General features: G+C 42.7%; 1 protein-coding gene across 1 annotated transcript in view; it reads left to right on the top strand.

Annotated features, from left to right (window-relative positions):
* LOC143280294 (uncharacterized) overlaps positions 1-20,552 on the top strand; it is a 101,118-nt gene that overhangs the window by 66,472 nt on the left and 14,094 nt on the right. The window contains exons 5-7 of the mRNA XM_076584923.1: positions 9,409-9,677; positions 16,532-16,633; positions 17,314-17,417. Coding sequence (XP_076441038.1) covers positions 9,409-9,677; positions 16,532-16,633; positions 17,314-17,417 — 475 coding nt within the window. The remainder of the gene's footprint in view (positions 1-9,408; positions 9,678-16,531; positions 16,634-17,313; positions 17,418-20,552) is intronic.

Below are 20,552 nucleotides of genomic sequence, written 5' to 3'. Positions count from 1 at the left end.
TGCGCGCGCGCGAAGTGGTGCGGAAGGGTGTTGGGTTATTTGCCCTATTTGATTCAGGAATAGGAGCAGTACCAATAGTTTTGTTTTGTTCCACCGACAACAACAGAAAGCGGCACTACTTGTCCTGTTGTTCTTGTGGCTGGCGCCGGAGTTGTTACCTTCTTCTGGTAGCAGTTAGCAACAAGAGCAGCGGCAGCATTTATGATGATCATGATGATGAAGATGATGATACGGATACTTATATAGCTTCAATCCGCCTTCAGAGTAAGCCCTTTTCCAAACACAATCATTTGCACAATAGGCTGCCTTCGCGGGTAGAAACGACTGAGAACTGACTTTGGGCGCTCATCATTCGTTTCCTATATCATTCTGTCAGGTTTCAGTCGCGCGTTCTCACACACGCAAACACATACGAACGAGCACGCGCGCGCACACACACACACACACACACAAACACACACACACACACACACACACACACACACACACACACACACACACACACACACACACACACACACACACACACACACACACACACAACCACACGATTAACTTTTAAACTCGCCATGAAGGCAGACATACTCCGTTTTCGGGGTGGTGCATGCTGGTTATGTTCTATGATCCACTGAACGTTGACATGTTTTACAATATCTTTCACGTGCGTATACGCACGAAGGGGGTTCAGGCGCTAACAGGCCTGCACATTATGTTGACCTAAAAGGTGGGAAAAATCTCCACCCTTAATCAATCAGGTGCGCTCAAAGCGGGAATCGATATCAGGACACTCGGGCGAGAATTCAGCAGCTCTCAAACCATTTGACCACGACCGCAACCGAACTGGCATTATTGGCCTTGTTATTTTGGTTTCTGATTTTGTTTCTTTGTTTGTGTGTTTTTTTGTGTGTGTTTTTTTGTTTGTTTGTTTGTTCGTTTTTTGTTACCACTGCTGGTTGTTGTTTTGTTTTTTGTTACCACTGCTGGTAGTTGTTGTTTTGTTTTTTGTTACCACTGCTGGTAGTTGTTTTGTTTTTTGTTACCACTGCTGGTTGTTGTTTTGTTTTTTGTTACCACTGCTGGTTGTTGTTTTGTTTTTTGTTACCACTGCTGGTAGTTGTTGTTTTGTTTTTTGTTACCACTGCTGGTAGTTGTTTTGTTTTTTGTTACCACTGCTGGTTGTTGTTTTGTTTTTTGTTACCACTGCTGGTTGTTGTTTTGTTTTTTGTTACCACTGCTGGTAGTTGTTGTTTTGTTTTTTGTTACCACTGCTGGTAGTTGTTTTGTTTTTTGTTACCACTGCTGGTTGTTGTTTTGTTTTTTGTTACCACTGCTGTAGTTGTTGTTTTGTTTTTTGTTACCACTGCTGGTTGTTGTTTGTTTTTTGTTACCACTGCTGGTAGTTGTTGTTTTGTTTTTTGTTACCACTGCTGGTAGTTGTTGTTTTGTTTTTTGTTACCACTGCTGGTAGTTGTTGTTTTGTTTTTTGTTACCACTGCTGGTTGTTGTTTTGTTTTTTGTTACCACTGCTGGTTGTTGTTTTGTTTTTTGTTACCACTGCTGGTAGTTGTTGTTTTGTTTTTTGTTACCACTGCTGGTAGTTGTTGTTTTGTTTTTTGTTACCACTGCTGGTTGTTGTTGTTTTGTTTTTTGTTACCACTGCTGGTTGTTGTTGTTTTGTTTTTTGTTACCACTGCTGGTAGTTGTTTTGTTTTTTGTTACCACTGCTGGTAGTTGTTTTGTTTTTTGTTACCACTGCTGGTTGTTGTTTTGTTTTTTGTTACCACTGCTGGTTGTTGTTGTTTTGTTTTTTGTTACCACTGCTGGTAGTTGTTGTTTTGTTTTTTGTTACCACTGCTGGTAGTTGTTGTTTTGTTTTTTGTTACCACTGCTGGTTGTTGTTTTGTTTTTTGTTACCACTGCTGGTAGTTGTTTTGTTTTTTGTTACCACTGCTGGTTGTTGTTTTGTTTTTTGTTACCACTGCTGGTAGTTGTTGTTTTGTTTTTTGTTACCACTGCTGGTAGTTGTTTTGTTTTTTGTTACCACTGCTGGTTGTTGTTTTGTTTTTTGTTACCACTGCTGGTTGTTGTTTTGTTTTTTGTTACCACTGCTGGTAGTTGTTTTGTTTTTTGTTACCACTGCTGGTTGTTGTTTTGTTTTTTGTTACCACTGCTGGTTGTTGTTGTTTTGTTTTTTTTGTCACCACTGCTGGTTGTTGTTGTTTTGTTTTTTGTTACCACTGCTGGTTGTTGTTGTTTTGTTTTTTGTTACCACTGCTGGTAGTTGTTGTTTTGTTTTTTGTTACCACTGCTGGTAGTTGTTGTTTTGTTTTTTGTTACCACTGCTGGTAGTTGTTGTTTTGTTTTTTTTGTTACCACTGCTGGTAGTTGTTTTGTTTTTTGTTACCACTGCTGGTTGTTGTTTTGTTTTTTGTTACCACTGCTGGTTGTTGTTTTGTTTTTTGTTACCACTGCTGGTTGTTGTTTTGTTTTTTGTTACCACTGCTGGTAGTTGTTTTGTTTTTTGTTACCACTGCTGGTTGTTGTTGTTTTGTTTTTTGTTACCACTGCTGGTAGTTGTTGTTTTGTTTTTTGTTACCACTGCTGGTTGTTGTTTTGTTTTTTGTTACCACTGCTGGTTGTTGTTGTTTTGTTTTTTGTTACCACTGCTGGTAGTTGTTGTTTTGTTTTTTGTTACCACTGCTGGTTGTTGTTTTGTTTTTTGTTACCACTGCTGGTTGTTGTTTTGTTTTTTGTTACCACTGCTGGTAGTTGTTGTTTTGTTTTTTTTGTTACCACTGCTGGTAGTTGTTTTGTTTTTTGTTACCACTGCTGGTTGTTGTTTTGTTTTTTGTTACCACTGCTGGTTGTTGTTGTTTTGTTTTTTGTTACCACTGCTGGTAGTTGTTGTTTTGTTTTTTGTTACCACTGCTGGTTGTTGTTTTGTTTTTTGTTACCACTGCTGGTTGTTGTTGTTTTGTTTTTTGTTACCACTGCTGGTTGTTGTTTTGTTTTTTGTTACCACTGCTGGTAGTTGTTGTTTTGTTTTTTGTTACCACTGCTGGTTGTTGTTTTGTTTTTTGTTACCACTGCTGGTAGTTGTTTTGTTTTTTGTTACCACTGCTGGTAGTTGTTTTGTTTTTTGTTACCACTGCTGGTTGTTGTTTTGTTTTTTGTTACCACTGCTGGTAGTTGTTGTTTTGTTTTTTGTTACCACTGCTGGTAGTTGTTGTTTTGTTTTTTGTTACCACTGCTGGTAGTTGTTGTTTTGTTTTTTGTTACCACTGCTGGTAGTTGTTGTTTTGTTTTTTGTTACCAATGCTGGTAGTTGTTGTTTTGTTTTTTGTTACCACTGCTGGTTGTTGTTTTGTTTTTTGTTACCACTGCTGGTTGTTGTTTTGTTTTTTGTTACCACTGCTGGTAGTTGTTTTGTTTTTTGTTACCACTGCTGGTTGTTGTTTTGTTTTTTGTTACCACTGCTGGTAGTTGTTGTTTTGTTTTTTGTTACCACTGCTGGTTGTTGTTTTGTTTTTTGTTACCACTGCTGGTAGTTGTTGTTTTGTTTTTTGTTACCACTGCTGGTTGTTGTTTTGTTTTTTGTTACCACTGCTGGTTGTTGTTGTTTTGTTTTTTGTTACCACTGCTGGTGGTGGTTGTTTTGTTTTTTGTTACCACTGCTGGTAGTTGTTGTTGTTGTTTGGGTTTTTTTTGTTGTTGTTGGTTGTTTTTGTTTGTTTATGTTTTGGGGGGTTTTGTTCACTGACGACTGTGTGGTTGTAAGAACAGCTCCATTTACCCCTTCATTGTTGAAGACGTGTATGCTCATCAGTGAAGGTTGTCAGTTCACTGTGATCAAATTTTGAACTGAACAGATCAGCACTTCCTCATTTTGGGTGCTTGTATTGCTGCTTTTCCTCCGAAAGATCGACCAGTCAAACCACTTCAAAAAAAGTACACAGCAAACAGTAGTGACTGCACTGCAAGGTCATACCTCATGCCACACTGATCTCATTATTTTTCACCAAGGCTCAGCACTGAAAACCCCTGGACTGCTTCAGGACGTAGCACTCATAATGACGTCAATGATGACGTCATCAAGAGAAGGGGAATGTGTTTAGAAGGCTGAAAAATCACGGGTTTTTGTTTGTTTGTTTGTTTGTTGTTGTTTTTGTGTGTGTTTTTTGTTGTTGTTGTTGTTTGGTTTTTTTTGTTTGTTTGTTTTGTTGTTGTTGTTTTTATCTAGAGTGGTATATTTCCAGACCGCTTTCTCAGTTTTTGGCTGGTTGTCCCGGATGATGATTTACGACTTTCTACTGTTTGTTTCCCCGGCAGTGAAGGGGTTTGATGAGAAGTAACCAAAGGTTGTACGTCTGCACGCATAGTTGTCGATGAATAAGGGCGAAGTGTCATTGGGATCGAATGACGCTGTTGAAGCTGGACCAAACAACAACAACAACAACAACAAGGATTAGACCTTTTGCGGGGGGTAGGAGGATCAAGCGAGGAGGGGGCAGGGGGTGGGGGAGGAGGGATGAGATGGGGAGTAGGTTAGGGGGACACCGAAAGATCCTCATTGGCTATATGTCCGAAATTGTGTTGCTCGTGGTTTTCGAAGAATGCATGTTTCGATGTTGTTATTGTTGTTGTGGTGGTGGTGGTGATGGTGGTGGTGGTGTTTACTTGAATTATAATGCTCACTGACGATATGCCTGAAAGTGTGTCGCTCGTTTTGTCGAAAGATGTATGTTTCGAAGTGGCTGTTCTTTTTATTTAGTTATATTGTACCTTTTGTCTTCTTTTGCTTTGTTTCTTTACCGATTTTGCTTTTTGTATCGTTTATTTGGATTTGACATAAGCTTACAGTTGGGCCAACAGCAAAGTGAGAGCTGTATGATCAATGGTTTCTCCATTACAATGGGAAGTCATTCATAGCTTAGTCTTTTGTGAAAGACTATGACTCAAACTACGAGGCAAGATTGCACTGGCTCTTAGCACTTTGGGAACCTTCCCGGCGTTGACTGTCCTAAAACCTCTTGGCCGAGAGAGTGGAGCAAGACACTTTCCACCATCCGGATAGTCGGAACAGCAGCTGCCTGCCTCCTCTGCTGTTCTGATGGTCATAGTCGGAGACGACTGACCACCATACATAATAGTGTATCCAGCAGCTGTACCAGCTGGCAGAAGCAGCAGCAACAGGCAGCATTGTTATCATGGCTGGGTTTTGTTGACGCTCCTCTTTTGCTGCTTTTTTGTACTTGGCATCAGTGGGTGTTCTTGTAATTCCTTATCCATTGTTGGTCTTTTTCTGGTTTTTACTTGCTGTTGTTGGTTTGTTACCATGGCTGTTTGTTTTCATTTTCTTTCTTTTTTTCTTTTTTTTTTTAAAGAATTCCTTTCTTGACTGAAAACCGTATGTGTGCAAATCAAACCCTGTTAATTAATGACAGTGCATTGAGCTGATTACACAGCATCGGTGACTTTGTGCCAGAACGTGTTTTTGATGGCTGTTGAGTATGTGTTGTTTTTGTTTTGTTTTGTCTTGTTTTTGCTTTGGGGGTAATTTTGTTATATTGAGGTGATTGATAGAGGTTTGTATTTGTTTAGTTTTGCAGCATTTGCGGAGGGGGTGGGTGGGGGTTGCAATGTTAAGGTGGTGGTGACGTTATCGTGTGAAACCATATGGCTGTAAGAAGCACCAGGAAGCTGTTTTGTGTGCTGGTCACTTCTGGGCGGTCGTTCGATATTGAGACGGGACATCCTTAGGGTGTGCGTGCGTGCGTGTATGTCTGTGAGTATGTGTGTGTGTGTGTGTGTGTGTGTTTGGGAAGATGGAGCGGTAATTCTTTTGATCGTCTCTGTGTCCGCCCCAGCCCCCCGCCCCCCCCCCCCCCCTCTCTCTCTCTTCACCCTCTCTCTCTCTCTCTCTCTCTTCGCTCTCTGTCTTCACCTCCTCTCTCTCTCTCTCTCTCTCTCTCTTCTCTCACTCATTTCGTTAGAGTTGAAGTTGCCCCCGAAACACGAATAATCTTTCATATGGAAATCCAGAGAAATGTTCCATCAGAGTAAAAATAATAAAATAGGAGTGGGGGAGGGGGAGGTGGTCAATATCAAAGCTGATTTCCGCAGGACGGAGTTCATGCAATATATTTGCAGTGCTGTCTGTGAACACTTTGGCTGTCAGCACCGGACGCACACGGGTGCTGTATGGTGACTGTTAAGGTGGCAGAATGGTGAAGACGCTCTTCTGCCGATTCAGAATCTGTGAGTGTCAGGGTTCGAATCCCATTCTCGCCCTTTCTCCCACGTCTGACTGGACAATCAATGTTGATGACCATCTGGCCATTCGGATGAGACGATAAACCGAGTTCCCGTGTGCAGCACGCACTTGGCGCACTGAAAATAGTAACCCATGGCAACGAATGGTGTCATCTGGTAAAGTTCTATAGAAGAAATCCACTCTGATTACACGAATATATATATATATATATATATATATATATATATATATATATATATGCATGCACTCAAGACCTGACGAAGCGCGTTCGGTTATGCTGCTGTTCAGGCATCTGCCTAGCGGATTTGGTGTAGTGTATATGGATTTGTCCGAACGCAGTGTCGCCTCCTTTAGAAACTGAAACTGTCTGCTCTTTGGTTTGTTGTAGTAGCTTCTCCCTGTTTCATTTCCTTTATTATGTTATAGTGTGCCAGCAGTGTCACCCCCCCCCCCCCCCCCCCCACCACCTGCACTCTGTCCCCTTCCCTCCCCATCCCTTCCCCCCCGCCCCCTTCTTATCTCCCTTCCCGCTCCGTCCAAAGCCCAGTCTTTGAGGTTGCGCCGACACCCGCGCCACCCTCCCTCCTCACCCCTACTCCCTAGTCGGCCCTCTTTGGTCAGCGACGCGGCGTCACCAGTCCCAGTTGTAGGAACACGTGCGGTTGTGCGACGTCTGCCGCATTTCCCGTGCTGAGCAGAATGTCCCGTGTGGCGGCCTGTCTTTCAAGTTGTTCCCCATCTCCCCGTTCACAAACGCAGCTGACGTAGATGGCAGGACTTCGGAACGAAAACTAGGGAAAATTTATGCTAATACGAACTTTGATCAAGCCGGCTGCTAACATGCCGAGAGTTGTATTGTCCTGTCTCCCCAATCTCTTTGTGACGTAAACGGGTGAAGTTGTCATCATAGAATGTGTATAGACAAGTGGGTTGAATTGTAGCGAATCAGATCAGTCTGTTGAATTGGACGAATTGTGATCAAGCAGTGAATCTGTCAGTCATTCACATAGCGTCATTAGGACAAGTAAAGATTGGTTATTTCAGTTAGTTGGGGGAGTGAGTGTTGTAGCTTGAATTAGTACGCATAGTATGTTGTGGGAAGGGATAAAACCAGTCAGCACAGCCAGTTCTGAGCTGTCTCCCAGAAGAACTGACTGACACAGGATGACTGACTGATCAGTGATGTGAGGAACAAGGAAATCCCTGTTAGGCTGTGAGTACACAACTTGTAATGGTTTTATGTTGTGTTGATAACTTAGTTATGTTGGGAAACTATGTTTGTGTCAGTGACCAGCCAGTTTAAGTTGATCTTGTGGCTTGTGGAAAGAAAAGGGGTTAATGTGTGAGAGTTACCCACTGAGAGAAGTACTGGCCTAAATCTTTTGAGTCCCCCCCCCCCCCTTCTATTTGGTTACAGATATCTTGTTCTGTATTTTTTATCTATTAATTACTTGTATAGTAGGTGGTGTTGGTTCAGTGTGGACTGAACAGATCTATAGGCTAACACATTGTCAGAGTGTGTTGAGGGTTTTTCATGTGTGTGTGCACATGGGGGTAACAGCAAGTGTTGTGGAACACATGTTTGATTTGTTGGTAGTTGTGGTAACATGTGTAGGAGTTGTGCTTTGTGTCAGTGGTTTACTTTGTTCAGACAAAGTGGGAAGGAACATTGTAATGTGATCAGTGAGTTGGCAAACTATGAGAGCTATGTTGTTGCACATTGCTGTTTACCAGAGATATGTTGGAAGTAATAATTTCCTTACATGTACTTGTGTCAGTTGGACACTTTGTGAAGCCAAAGAGATTTTATTTGGAAATGGTAACACACAGTTTAATTGAATGATGGGTTGTTAACATGAGTTGGAACACAGGGTTGTACTGGTCAGTGATATGTTTGGTACACAGTATGGTAATTGGTATGTCACTGCTGGTGGCAGATAAGCTTGATGAAGCTTGTATTTCCTCACATAGATCTATGTGTGAGAGGAGTGCATACTGGTGGACATGTGATGAAAGGTGCTGAGAGGGTATAGGCCTTTTATGTCAGTGATGTCCAGATATTTGAGATTTTATCTGACCTGGGTTTTGGTTGTATGTTTGTGTTCCAGGTGTGCTGCTTATAGGTGCTGCTTATAGGTGCTGCTTTAGGTGTAGGGTGAACTTTTTTTTTACTGTGTGCTGCCTTAGTGTGTGTTGCTTTTGCTAAGTAAGGTGAACTGCTTAGTGTGTGTTGTATTGTAAAGTAAACACTCTATAAAAACCACTCCATGTGGCCCTGCTATTGATGTGAGGAGAGAGTGAGTGAGTGCATCATTAGTTGATCCTATATCCCCCTTGCATAACTCCCCTCTCTCTTCTATCAGAATCGAACCACACTTTCAGTTTTTACAATTATTTTTATCTTACATCATATCCTTTTATTTTCTTCTTTCTTTTGTTTTTAAAAATCTTTGTTCGGAGGGGAGGGGCGGTGTGGGGTGGAGGGCAATGCTTATTCAGTTTGCCAAGTCTTCAATTCAAACGCGTGAAGCACTGTTTGATTGGTTTGTGCTCACATTAACTCTCTCCATACGAACGGCGAAAGAGACGACGCTAACTGCGTTTCACCCCAATTACCACCATCAAAAAATTGCAAGCGGAAGGCTCTTATACTGAAGAGGTGAATGTTGACAAAGAATACCACAATTCTGACGACGGAAGCTAAAGGTTGGGTCATTGAGACACCCACTGGACATCCGAGGGGTCTGTGTAGAGGAGAAAAGAGGACTGGCCGTACTGAGTGAGTTAATGTATACATTTGAGTTAATTTCAATAAGAAACAAATCAAGCAAATAAAAAAAAGTAATCGAATTTCACACGCACACACACAAACACACACACACACACACACACAACACAACACAACACAACACAACACAACCACAACCACACACACACACACACACGATAGCTCGTTGGCTGGGAATTAAAAACACCAGTCATTTGAGAGGACATGAAACTTAGGGGTTGCCCCTTCATGGTTGCTGGGGTGGAAACAAGGCGATCTGACAGGCCTTTAGAAGAAAGTACAAAAAAATAAAAGAACAGTCATTTAAGAATAGAAAATTAACCATTTCTCTGATGAAAATCCACAGACCACCTCTACGACCATCAGAGAGACGGGAGCTTCCGGTCACTGGCAGCCACCGCTTCCGGTTCGACCGGAAGCCGGAAGTCAGCGGACCACGTGACCCTGAAGGACGAGACCGAGGAGGGGGGAGGAGGGGGAGGAGGAGTAGGTCACCGGTCGCCCTGCAACAGCGCAAACAGCAACAACGCCGCCGCCACCACCATCACCAACACCAACACCTCCACTGCCACCAGCAGCAAGCAGCAGGAGGGAAGCGGTGGTGGAGGAGGAGGAGTGGGGAGTGGAGGTGGAGGAGGAGGAGGCAGCGGCAGCAGGCGAGTATCGTTCCAGCTGGAGGGGAAACTGAGCAGACAGGAGTCTGAAGAGTCCAGGAGCAGCAGAAGGTTGGACCATCCACTCATTGCCCCCCTCCCTCCCTCCCTCCCCCCTAGCCCCCTCCATCCATCCATCCATCCCTCAGTCCCCCCCCCCCCCTCTTCTTTATCTACCTCCTGTCTCACCCATTCTTTGTTTTTTTTTTCCTTCTTTTTTGCCCTCCCCCTTTTTTCTACCCTCTCTTTTTCTCTTTCTCTCTTCCTCTTACTCTCACCCATTCTTTCTTTTCCCCTTCTTTACCCCCTTTTTTACTTTCTGTCTGCCTGTCTGTCTGTTTCTCCCTCCCTCCCTCTCTCTCTCTCTCTCTCTCTCTGTCTCTGTCTGTCCCTCCCTCTCTCTGTCTCTGTCTCTCTCTGTCTCTCTCTCTCTCTGCTTACCCAGTGGTGTAACTCGCTAGACTGGTCTTCACGGCTGGATATTGGTACATTGGTACGGAGGTATCGAAAGAAATACAGGATTTTTATAGAAAGAGGGAAAATGGAGGGGGGGCGGGAGGGTAGTTCTGAGGAGAGTTTTGTTGTCGTTGTTGTTGGGTTTTTGTTCTACTTTGTTTGTTTGTTTTTGGTTGTTTTTTTTTGGTTTTGTTTTTTGTTTCTTTTTTTTGGGGGGGTGGGGGGGGGGGGGGGGGGGGAATTAAAAGTAATTTTGCTCCATCCAAAAATATAAGCAAGTGAAAACAAGATGAACACTTGCAGAAAAGCGTAGTTGGGGTCGGAGAGAGGAAAACAGAAAGGAGAAAGCGAGAAAGAAAACGAACACAAACAGTTTTAATGGACACAACTTTTTTTTTTCTTTTTTCTTTTTTTTAATACTGCTGTATCCGAATTCAGAAAAAAAAGGAATGTTTACAGTGCAGTATAAAAAAAATTAAAAAACCAAACAACAAATTAAGAGAGAGAGAGAGAGAGAAAAGAGAGAACTTTGCTGGATAGATGAAAAGAAAGGAAAGAAAATGAAGAAAAAGAAAAGAAAAGAAGCTACAGTTGAATGACAACCCAAAACCAAAAGATCTGGTGCATCCAAAAAAAAAAAAAAAAAAAAAGGTACGAGACAATAAAGAAAGAAACGGGTTCACTGTTACAGTAAAATAAGAAAGCAAAGTAAAAAGAAAGTAATAAGAAAGTAAAAGGAAAAAGAAGCAAAGAAAGAAAAAAAAAGGAGAAACAATGTTTGTCAAGCTATTGTGTCAAAAAAAGACAGAAAGAAAAAGAACAAGAAGGAAGATGAAAAGCCCAGGTTTGCAGTAGTGGTCGAAAGAAAAAAATCCTGTCGATCGATAAAAACGAAAGGAGTCAACACAAAAAAACAGAGTTTATAGGACGAAAAAAAAAAACAAGAAAGGAAGGAAGGGATCGCAGATAGAAAGAGAAAGAAACGATGAAGAAATAAATTCAAGTGAAAGAAAGGACTGGACAAGAAAGAAAAAAAAAAAGAAAGGCAAAGTAAAGGAGGAAGAATGAGACAAAACAAACTGTAAAGACAGTGTTTAAAAAGAAAAAAAGAAAAAAATGATAGTGAGAATAGAAGAACAGAAAAATAAAATCATTAATTTATGAGAAAACAACAACAACGACGACGACGACAAAACAAAGTTCTAAAGGGACAAGAACTTGCTCATGGGGGTCACACCGTTCTAGCGAGTTACACCCCTTCCCTTCCCTTTTTCTCCTGTCTGACCGTCTGCCCTGGTGCGTCTGCACCCACCCACGTGGTTGCTGTCGTGACGTACTTCCGTCCTTCCTTCAGCTCAGTGCTCCCGCACGCAACCCACGTGGTTTGAGATTCCTATGTCCTTTTATTATTGTTTTTATCAACGAAATAATGGAAGTGCTTTTGTTTTTTTGCTTTTTTTTATTTTATTTTTTTACAAGTGGCTGCCTTAGTACAGTACCATGGTTCTCTTGGTAGCTGTTTGTGTTTTAGCTTTTGGTTGCTGCTTGTGTGGTGGTGGTGGTGAGTTATGTACTCCATGTGTTCTTTCCTCCACCTTCTCCTCCTCTTCCTCCTCCTCCTCCTCTTCCTCCACCACATCCTCCTCCCCCTCCTCCTTTCGATAGTAGTGGCTTTTTTTTCTGCTTTTTCTTCTCTGTTGCTGCTGCTGCTGTTTCTTTTTCTTTTTTCTTGTTCTTTATCTCCCCCTTCTATCCGCGTCCTCGGGAACGGTTTGTTTTTGTTTTTGTTTTTTTGTGGGGTTTTTCACTTTAGTAATCTTGCCTACTGTTGTCTCTTCTTCGTTTTCTTCTTCTAGTTTCGTTTGTATTGGCTGTTTGTCCCTGTCTCTTTGTGGGTTGGGGAGTGGGTGGGTGTCTCTGCCCGCCTGCCTGTATGTCTGTCTGTCTTTCTCTGTCTGTCTGTCTCTGTCTGTCTGTCTGTCTGCCTCTCTCTCTCTCTCTTGTAACCAGATTGGTGGGGGTTGTTTTTTTACTCTTTGGACAAGTTTACTTCTTGGAGAAAACAAAGAGATTGTATATATTTCTATTTGGAAAATACCATGTGGTTCTCTTTACTTATGTGTTCGTTTTGTTCGGATCTTGGGGTGGAGTGATAATGATGAAGGAAGAAAGATAGAATAAGAGAAAGGAAGAAAAAAAGCAAGAAAGGGAAAGAAACGGAAGAAGAAAAAGGAAGCAATCGTTACATAAGTACCCACTCACCCACTCCATTACCCCCACCCCCCATTTCCCTGCACGCACACACACACATGCACGCACAAAAAACAAAAAAAAATTCCGAGAAACAAAGTTTTCTGCCGTGACTGACCGTTGTTGAGGACACTGGATAAACGAATTGTCTTGACGTTCTCAAAGTTGAACAGATATGTCAGTAACTGCCACGAACTCTTATTCAATTTTCTTGTTTCGACAGTTGGTCAGAATGGTTACATCCATCGTTCAGATCAGTCATTGTTTTAGGTTGGGTTGTTGTTTTTTTGTTTGTTTTTTGTTGTTGCTTTTTTTGTTGTTTTTTTGTTTTGTTTTTCTTGAAACAGTAAGCTATTAGTCGGTGGGTTTTTTTTTCTTCTTCTTTTCTGTTTTTGACTCACTTGTGTAAACAAACTAATGTTTTAACCCGGTGTTCGGTTGTCTGTGTGTGTGTGTGTCTGTCTGTCTCTGTGTCTGTGGGTGGTAAACTTTAACATTGCCATTTTCTCTGCAAATACTTTGTCAGTTGACACCAAATTTGGCATAAAAATATGAAAAATTCAGTTCTTTCCAGTCATCTGGTTTAAAACAATATTGCACCTCTTGGATGGACACCAAAAAAATTAAAAAGAAGCCAAATTATATGCAAACTGAATTTACTGTTTTTTGGGTTTTTTTTAATTCTCTAAACTTGGCACTTTGATCTGATATTCGACACAACAAGAAGAGCAGTCATTTTTATCATTTTTTGTTCAAACAGGAACTTCTTTTGCTAAGCATGGAAGTTATATTTATTTTGCATGTCTTTGAAGTGAAGTGGGCTGTGGAGATAGTAAAAAAGGGAAATTAATCTGTAATTAATGCTAGGGGGCTTAATTTGCTTTAACCTGATCTTTCTCATCTTAAACATTACATTTTGAAATTATACTCAATTTCCAGTCTTGACTTTTCTCAAAATGAAGTCCTTTTCACTTCATACGACGTTTAGAAGTACTTGTACTTGGCTCTACATGTTATTAATTTAACAAAATACTCAATTTTCATATCAACTTTAAAACTATAAAACTAGAATGAACATAAGAATCGACCGTATCAACGCCGGGGTGTAATTAAACTTGTACATCTATATACCTCCAGAGAAAACGACTAAATGTTGCAGTGCCGGTGGTTGCGGTGATAGCCACGTCTCCTTTACCGCAGACTTGAAAAGAATTTTTAATTGCCCATAAAGATTTTTTGAATGCCCAAGATACACCAGAATAATATGATTTAAACAGCGTTCTCTCTGCGAATACCGCAGTCGATTTATCGCCCTTTAAAAAAACATGTTTAAATATTATATTTTTGAACGTCAGGTAAGGAGTCATGATAGTAAGACAGTTTCTTCTCACCCGAACACGCAGGGTTCGAATTTGCCTTTAGGACTTTTTTTTTCTTTTTCTTTTAACCCGAAGCTTTATAATAACAAATACAGAACACATTTTAACGATTAGATTTTTTTTTAAAGTGTATCACAAGTGAGACCTGAAGGCCTTGCCTCTCTTGTTAAAGCTTGTATTGGTTTAGGGCTTGGGAGGTGTGGTTGGATGTGTGTGTGTGTGTGTGTGGCGGGTTTGAAGTGGGCTGTTTAGATGAAATGTGATATGTGTGTGTGTGTGTGAGTGTGTGTGTGTGTGTGTAGTGTGATTCGTGTGTAAGAAGAGGCAGTGAAGGGGTCAGATATTGTTTTTTTGTGTTTTTTTATTTGTCTTTTATACAGCTCAGACGATTGCCCCACAAATGTGGCGAAGGAATGCTGTTGCTTTGTACTTTTGAGATTTTTGTCTGTGGTACGGCTGTCAACTTTGAGAGCCCTCTTGCAAAGGTGTTATTCAAATACATTGTTCATGATATCGTTTGAAACAGGTAGAAAGAGGATTGTCCGTTCGTTCGTTCCCTCGGTTATTCGTTCGGTCTTTCCTTCATTTTGTCGGTCAGTCACTCAGTTCTGTCAATCAGGTGGTCAGCTAGAGATACCTGGTTGGTTATTTGTTCGGTATACATCTGGTCAGTCACTTCGGTCGATCATTCCTTTGTCCGCTGCTTAGTTGGGTTTTCAACCCTGGGTCGAATGTCATTGACAGGATACGGCAGCAGCTGCAGCGAAGCCTGGTGCTCCCCCTCCCCACGGCCCCCCCCTCCCCGCAGCTCTCCCCCCCCCCTCCCTCTACACACACACTTGCCCCTGGCATGTCCAAAGAGTCTGTAGATCGGTTCCTGGAGTAGACCAGTGTATCGCAGGCCGTGTGGGGGACCACATCAATAGCCCACGTGATGTTCCACATCCACTTCACAGACACATCACTGTCAAAGATAGCCCAGGGCTGTTCTGGAAGTCGGGAGGGGCCTGTTTCAAAGAATGTCCCAGCGGAAGGATCGCCCGCCTTATCTGATCCCTCCTCACCCCATTGGCTGAGTTCGGCGATGACGTCAGCGCGGGTAAAGGTAGGGGGTGAAAAAGGGGGGGGGGTGTAAACGAATCCCGCTGAGTGCCGTCGGCGTCACAGCCGTAATAGAATTAGCTCCTCGGGGTGATTGCACGGCGCTCCTCTGCGAAGTGCAGTTCGCACGTACCAAAGTCTGGGCTTAATGTTGTTCAAAGTTATCCCCCCCCCTCGTCCTGCCTGCATCTGAGGAGTTAACGACACAAACTCCCGGCTTGATGGTGCTCAAAGCTACCCCCACCCCCAACCCCTTAATCCCGCCCACACGCAATGGGTTAATGTCAAAGAGCTGACGTGATCTTGGGATTGTAACAGAGTTTAGTCTTGAGGCTTAGAACGGTGCTGAAGTGATTACACAGAGGAACTGACAGCCTGGTCTGGAGAGGTTAGGGTGTTGTTTTTTAGCATCTTGGGTGGTGAGGGTTTTTGGGGTGGTCGGGGTGGGTGTGGGGGGTTGTTTATCTTTTTGTGGAGAGTTAACGTTGAGAGTTGTGCGTTGAAGAAACATCTTACCAGGTAAACAATGCACTGGTGCTACAGGCTTGATTTGAACCATAAGGTTAACCCTGCGTAGCGCCACAGCTTGTATCAAAACAAGCATGGCTACAAACAAAAAAGGGGAAAAAAAAGAAGAAGAAGAAGAAGAAAAGGCATCTTTCAGTATCCATCCAAAGCGCACATTGTGCGTTTCGTTTTCTTTATAAGTTTCATAATCTCTACTTGCTAAAAAGAAAAAAGAAAAAGAAAATTTAAAAATGCCACAAAAAAGGCAATTTCATGCCAAGAATTACCTATATAACTTCATCAAAGAGTGGCATCAGTTTCAGAGTGGTTATCAAAACAGAACTGGTGTTTGAGAGAATCAGTGATGTAAGCAATGCTGTCATGTGCAAAGGTCTTACAAGGACTTTCCCATGTGGCTGCTGTTCGAGAGAAGTTCAAAAGCGAAAGGAACCCCACCCCCCACCCCACCCCTTCCAGTCTATACCCATCCTGGTTTGTTATCTCTTCAGTGTGTTTGCTTTGTTTCTTGTGGTGGTGGGGTGTGTGTGCATGTGTGTGTGTGTGTGTGTGGAGTGGGTCGGGGATACTCTTGATCATATATGCAAGCGAGTCAGCCCTCTGCAGAAACATTTTTCATAGCAGAGTAGCGAAAAACAAAACCGCACATATGCACTCAGGGAATTGCCAGATGAGGCATGGGGGATTGTATTGTATTGTATTGTTTTGTATTGTATTGTATAACTCTTTTTGTCACAACAGATTTCTCTGTGTGAAATTCGCGGGTTGCCCTCCCCAGGGAGAGTGCGTCGCTACACTGACAGCGCCACCCATGTTGTTTTTTTGTTTTTTTTGTTTTTTTCTGCCTGCAATTCATTTTCCTTATCGAAGTGGATTTTTCTACAAAATTTTGCCAGGGACAACCCTTTTGTTGCCGTGGGTTCTTTTACGTGCGCTAAATGCATGCCGCACATGGGACCTCGGTTTATCGTCTCATCCGAATGACTAGCGCCCAGACCACCACTCAAGGTCTAGTTGAGTGGGAGAAAATACTGGCGACTACCGGTGTGATTCGAACCAGTGCGCTCAGATTCTCTCCAGGCCATCACTGTAGGGTGCCCCACAGAGTGGAAGGGAACTGATGAATTTTCCAACGCCAGCCCACCTTCTGGAGGCTGCCCTGTGGCCTGGAGGCCAGTCCTTCCCGCTGGACATCCTGAAGGTTGAAGTCAGTTAGATCCATGGAAGTCTGGACCTGTCGATGTGATGAAGGTGAAAGTGATCACGTAAGGTGATCAAGGTGAAAATGTGCCACTCCACATCTGGAAAATCACAAAAAAGAAGGAAAGAAAAAAGAAAGAAACAAATAAACAATAACACCAGCAACGTTGATTCACGCATGCTCTGTCCAGGAGGAAACGCAGCGTGAGAGTGAAAATGTAAGAGAGGTGTGGAATCTGGGTCAGGAAAAACAAGTTGTCGTCAGTCTTCATTTGCCACGATCCGCTACCATCAATAATCAAGAACTGGTAATCCTTGTTTGTTAACCACCTGGTCCTTTGTCTTGCAAGGAGTGGGTTTCATACGGACGTCACCAAAAGCAATGTGACCTTGACCTGCACGGGTGCAGCCAGCCTCACCGCACCCATTTAACCGCCTGTCCTTCCATAAACAAGAGTCCTGTCCAAGTTTGTTTTTTTTCAAGCGAAAAGCATCTGGAATTGGCCCTTGTCTTAGCCCCCATTCTTCCCCCTATAAAATCTCGGTTCCCAAGGGCCACATAAACCCAAGGTGTACGCAGCCCAAAGCCAAGTCTCGGGCACTATCACTCTCTTTAAGCTGGTCCTGCTAATCGTAATTTCGATCGCTTTGCTGACCAACCGTTGACCTTTAAACGGCCCCAAATAGACTCCGCCTTCAGAGGCGGATCGGGTGGAAGAAAATTCCCCCGAGAAGCATGCCTGGAGTGGTGGCGCCACTGTTTACGTCCTTGACCTTTTATTTGGCAGGAAGTGAGTCTTCTTTCGCTGCGGGGCTCCTGGCGCTCAGTGCACAATGGCCGAACGAGGCCGTCTCATTATCAGGCTCGGCCCGTCTCTTCCCAGCTCGCTACGGGAAGAAGGAGAGACAGAGAGAGGGTAGTTGTAAATTTGATTTGCCTGCAATGGGGGGTGGGGGCGAACTTGGAACGTTTTCTTCTGTTGTGGGGTGGGTGGAGTGACCAGTGTGTTGATGGACGGAACGTGTGTGGGGTGACAAGTTTGGTTGGTTCTCAGCCAAGGGGCTAAATAATGCATCTTGCTCTCTCGCCCTTTTTCGCGCCCTTTCTCGCCCTCTCCACCCTATCTCTCTCGCTTATTTTCTATCTCTATTTCCGCACAGACATATATCATCGCGCATACACGGGCGCTTGCGTGCACGAGCACGACTGAAGGAAGGCGCGCTCTCACGTGAGGTAGCATGCACACACCCACTCGCGTCGAGACTGAGAATGTTGGCATCCTTGCCATTCCTGTTTCATTCTGCAGCTGACGCACGCACCTGACACTGACACGTCGTCGGATTTTGTATTCATGGATACCCCACCCCCCACCCCCTAAAACGGAGTATGGCTGCCTATGGCGGGGTAAAAACTGTCATACACGTAAAAGCCTACTCGTGTACATGCGAGTGGACGTGGGAGTTGCAGCCCACGAACGAAGAAGAAGAATATTCATGGATCCACCCCCTTTTATCGACCTCCACGAGTCTCGTCTTTTCCTTTCCCACATATCTGTTCCTTTCATAACAATATAGCAGTGTATTGCTGGCACACACACACACACACACACACACACACACACACACACACACACACACACACTGATATATTAATACATACATGTTTTTTGGTGTTTTTTAAAATTTTTGTTATTTTTATTTTATTTATTTTATTTTATTTCATTTATTTTATTGTGGGTTTTTTGTTGTTGTTGTTTCTCAAGGCCTGACTAAGCGTGTTGGGTTACGCTGCTGGTCAGGCATCTGCTTGGCAGATGTGGTGTAGCGTATATGGATTTGACCGAACGCAGTGACGTCTCCTTGAGCTACTGATACTGATACTGTACACCAGCAGCGGTCTTGGTAAGGCTACCCTTACAGTGATTGCGTGCGAATGTGAATAATGTCGGTTTACCTATCCAAGAGCTTTCCGGCATTGCGGCCATGCTACCCCCTTGCCTACCCAAGTGCTGTTCACCCCATTTAGTCAGCAACGAGGCGACTGTCATCCACACAGTACGAGAGTTAGCCATTTCCAGATTCCAAGCCCGTTCACTATTATTCCCCGTTCGTGTCCGATCAATCCACATTTATGCCCTATATTACTTACCCTTTTCAGCACAGGATGTTTTATAGCGCATGCTGGGTATTAACCCGTTGCACAGACAAAAAGAGCGTTTTGGGAACGACTCTCGCAATTCCGAATGTTACGCCCGGCGTGTCAAAAGCAGTATGATTATACTTGATTGCCACGCATGCCTGGAATCTGGCATGAAGTAGTGTGTGTGTGTCAAATACAATACATCACTTTACAATACGATGAATACAATACAACACTTTGCAATACAATGCAATACTAAACAATACAATACAGCATTTTACAGTGCAACACTTAACAATACATTACAGTACAACACAACACTTTTCAATACAATACAATACAATACAATACAATGGTACAAAATAATAGACTAAACACAAAACAGAACCACGCTCAGCAGGAAAGACCCGGATATTAGATAAATTGGATAAACAGGCGTTTAAAGTCTGCATTCAGTATTTGTATTTCAAAGAAGAACACCGAAAAAACTGAACATGTAACAGGCTGATTCCAAACCTGACACAACCAATCAGCTCACTTAAAAGAGAACAAAATTGATGGGTTGGGACGTTGAGGAGGACAAAAAAGTAAGCATTCCTTTTCAGGAAAAAGGCTATGTACTCATAATGCTTTTTTTTTTTTTTAATCTTGAAATACTCGACATAACAAAATTGAAAAGAGAATTTTGAATTGTCGTGTAACCTTAAGGTTTATAAGACACGTGGCACACACATGAATAGATAGATAAGTAAATAACTAGTTATCGTCATCTGTGTTTAAGCTTTCCATTGGTAACCCATTCACGCGGAGAGAAAAATCAACCTTCGCTCGAAACGGAAACCACGGTTACGCTTATATATCACATCGCTTTGTGCTCGTGTATTTTTAGTTGGTTCAGGACTATTTTCAGCTCAAAAATCAGTATTCCAGATTCATTCTAGTCAACATCCGCGTTGTTACCTCACCAGCATTATTGAAGTCGTCAGTTGTTGTGTTTTTGGATTAAAATGGCCTTGGAATGTTTATTTTCAACGCTTTTTATTGAAGACCCATGTTTAGTTCGTAATTCAAGAATAAAGTGGGGGAAGGGTGGGGGTGAATACGTGCAGTGGTGGGTTTGGGGTGGGTGGGGGAGAGAAATGAAAGCTCGTGAACTTTCCAGAGAAGTCGAAGCTACAATGTTGCAAGCCGAGAAGCCCATAGAAGGAACCAGCGATATTTCTATGGAACCAGCCATATTTTCATTGAAATAAACAAAGTGGTTAACTGGAAGAGGTAGACAATGACGTCATATGGTGTCGGTAGTTGTTTGTTTGTTTTTTTACGTCATGGCGCTGACAGAAAAAAAAAGGGGGGAGCCATTTTTCCTGAGATTGAATAACCACCGCCTGTTAAAGTTGGTTTTGTTGTGTAGTTTGACTTGTCTTTTCCCCGCCTGGTGTCTTTGAAAGTCACAAACGTTTGACATTTGCTTTCAGATGTTGCAAGAGAACTCTACCCGTGTGGAGAAGTACTACTGTTGCACGATGTTTTTTGTTTTTCTGTCCAGCCGTGTGTCTTTGAAGTCACGTTACGTCTGACATTTTGCCTTCATATGTTGCAAGAATTCTACTACACGTTTGATATTATTTTTATTTCATTTTATTTTATATTTCATTTTATTCTATTACAGATGGAAACGATGATGTGAAAAAGTCTCGGAGATAAACTGTTCTTTGTGTCTGTCTTACTGTTGACCGGTCGGGCGGTCACTGCCATTCTGTCTCTGTCTCTCTCTGTGTCTCTG

Source organism: Babylonia areolata, chromosome 3 (genome assembly GCF_041734735.1).
Source record: "Babylonia areolata isolate BAREFJ2019XMU chromosome 3, ASM4173473v1, whole genome shotgun sequence".
NCBI lineage: Eukaryota > Metazoa > Mollusca > Gastropoda > Neogastropoda > Buccinidae > Babylonia > Babylonia areolata.
This window is presented reverse-complemented; position numbering and strand designations above follow the sequence as displayed.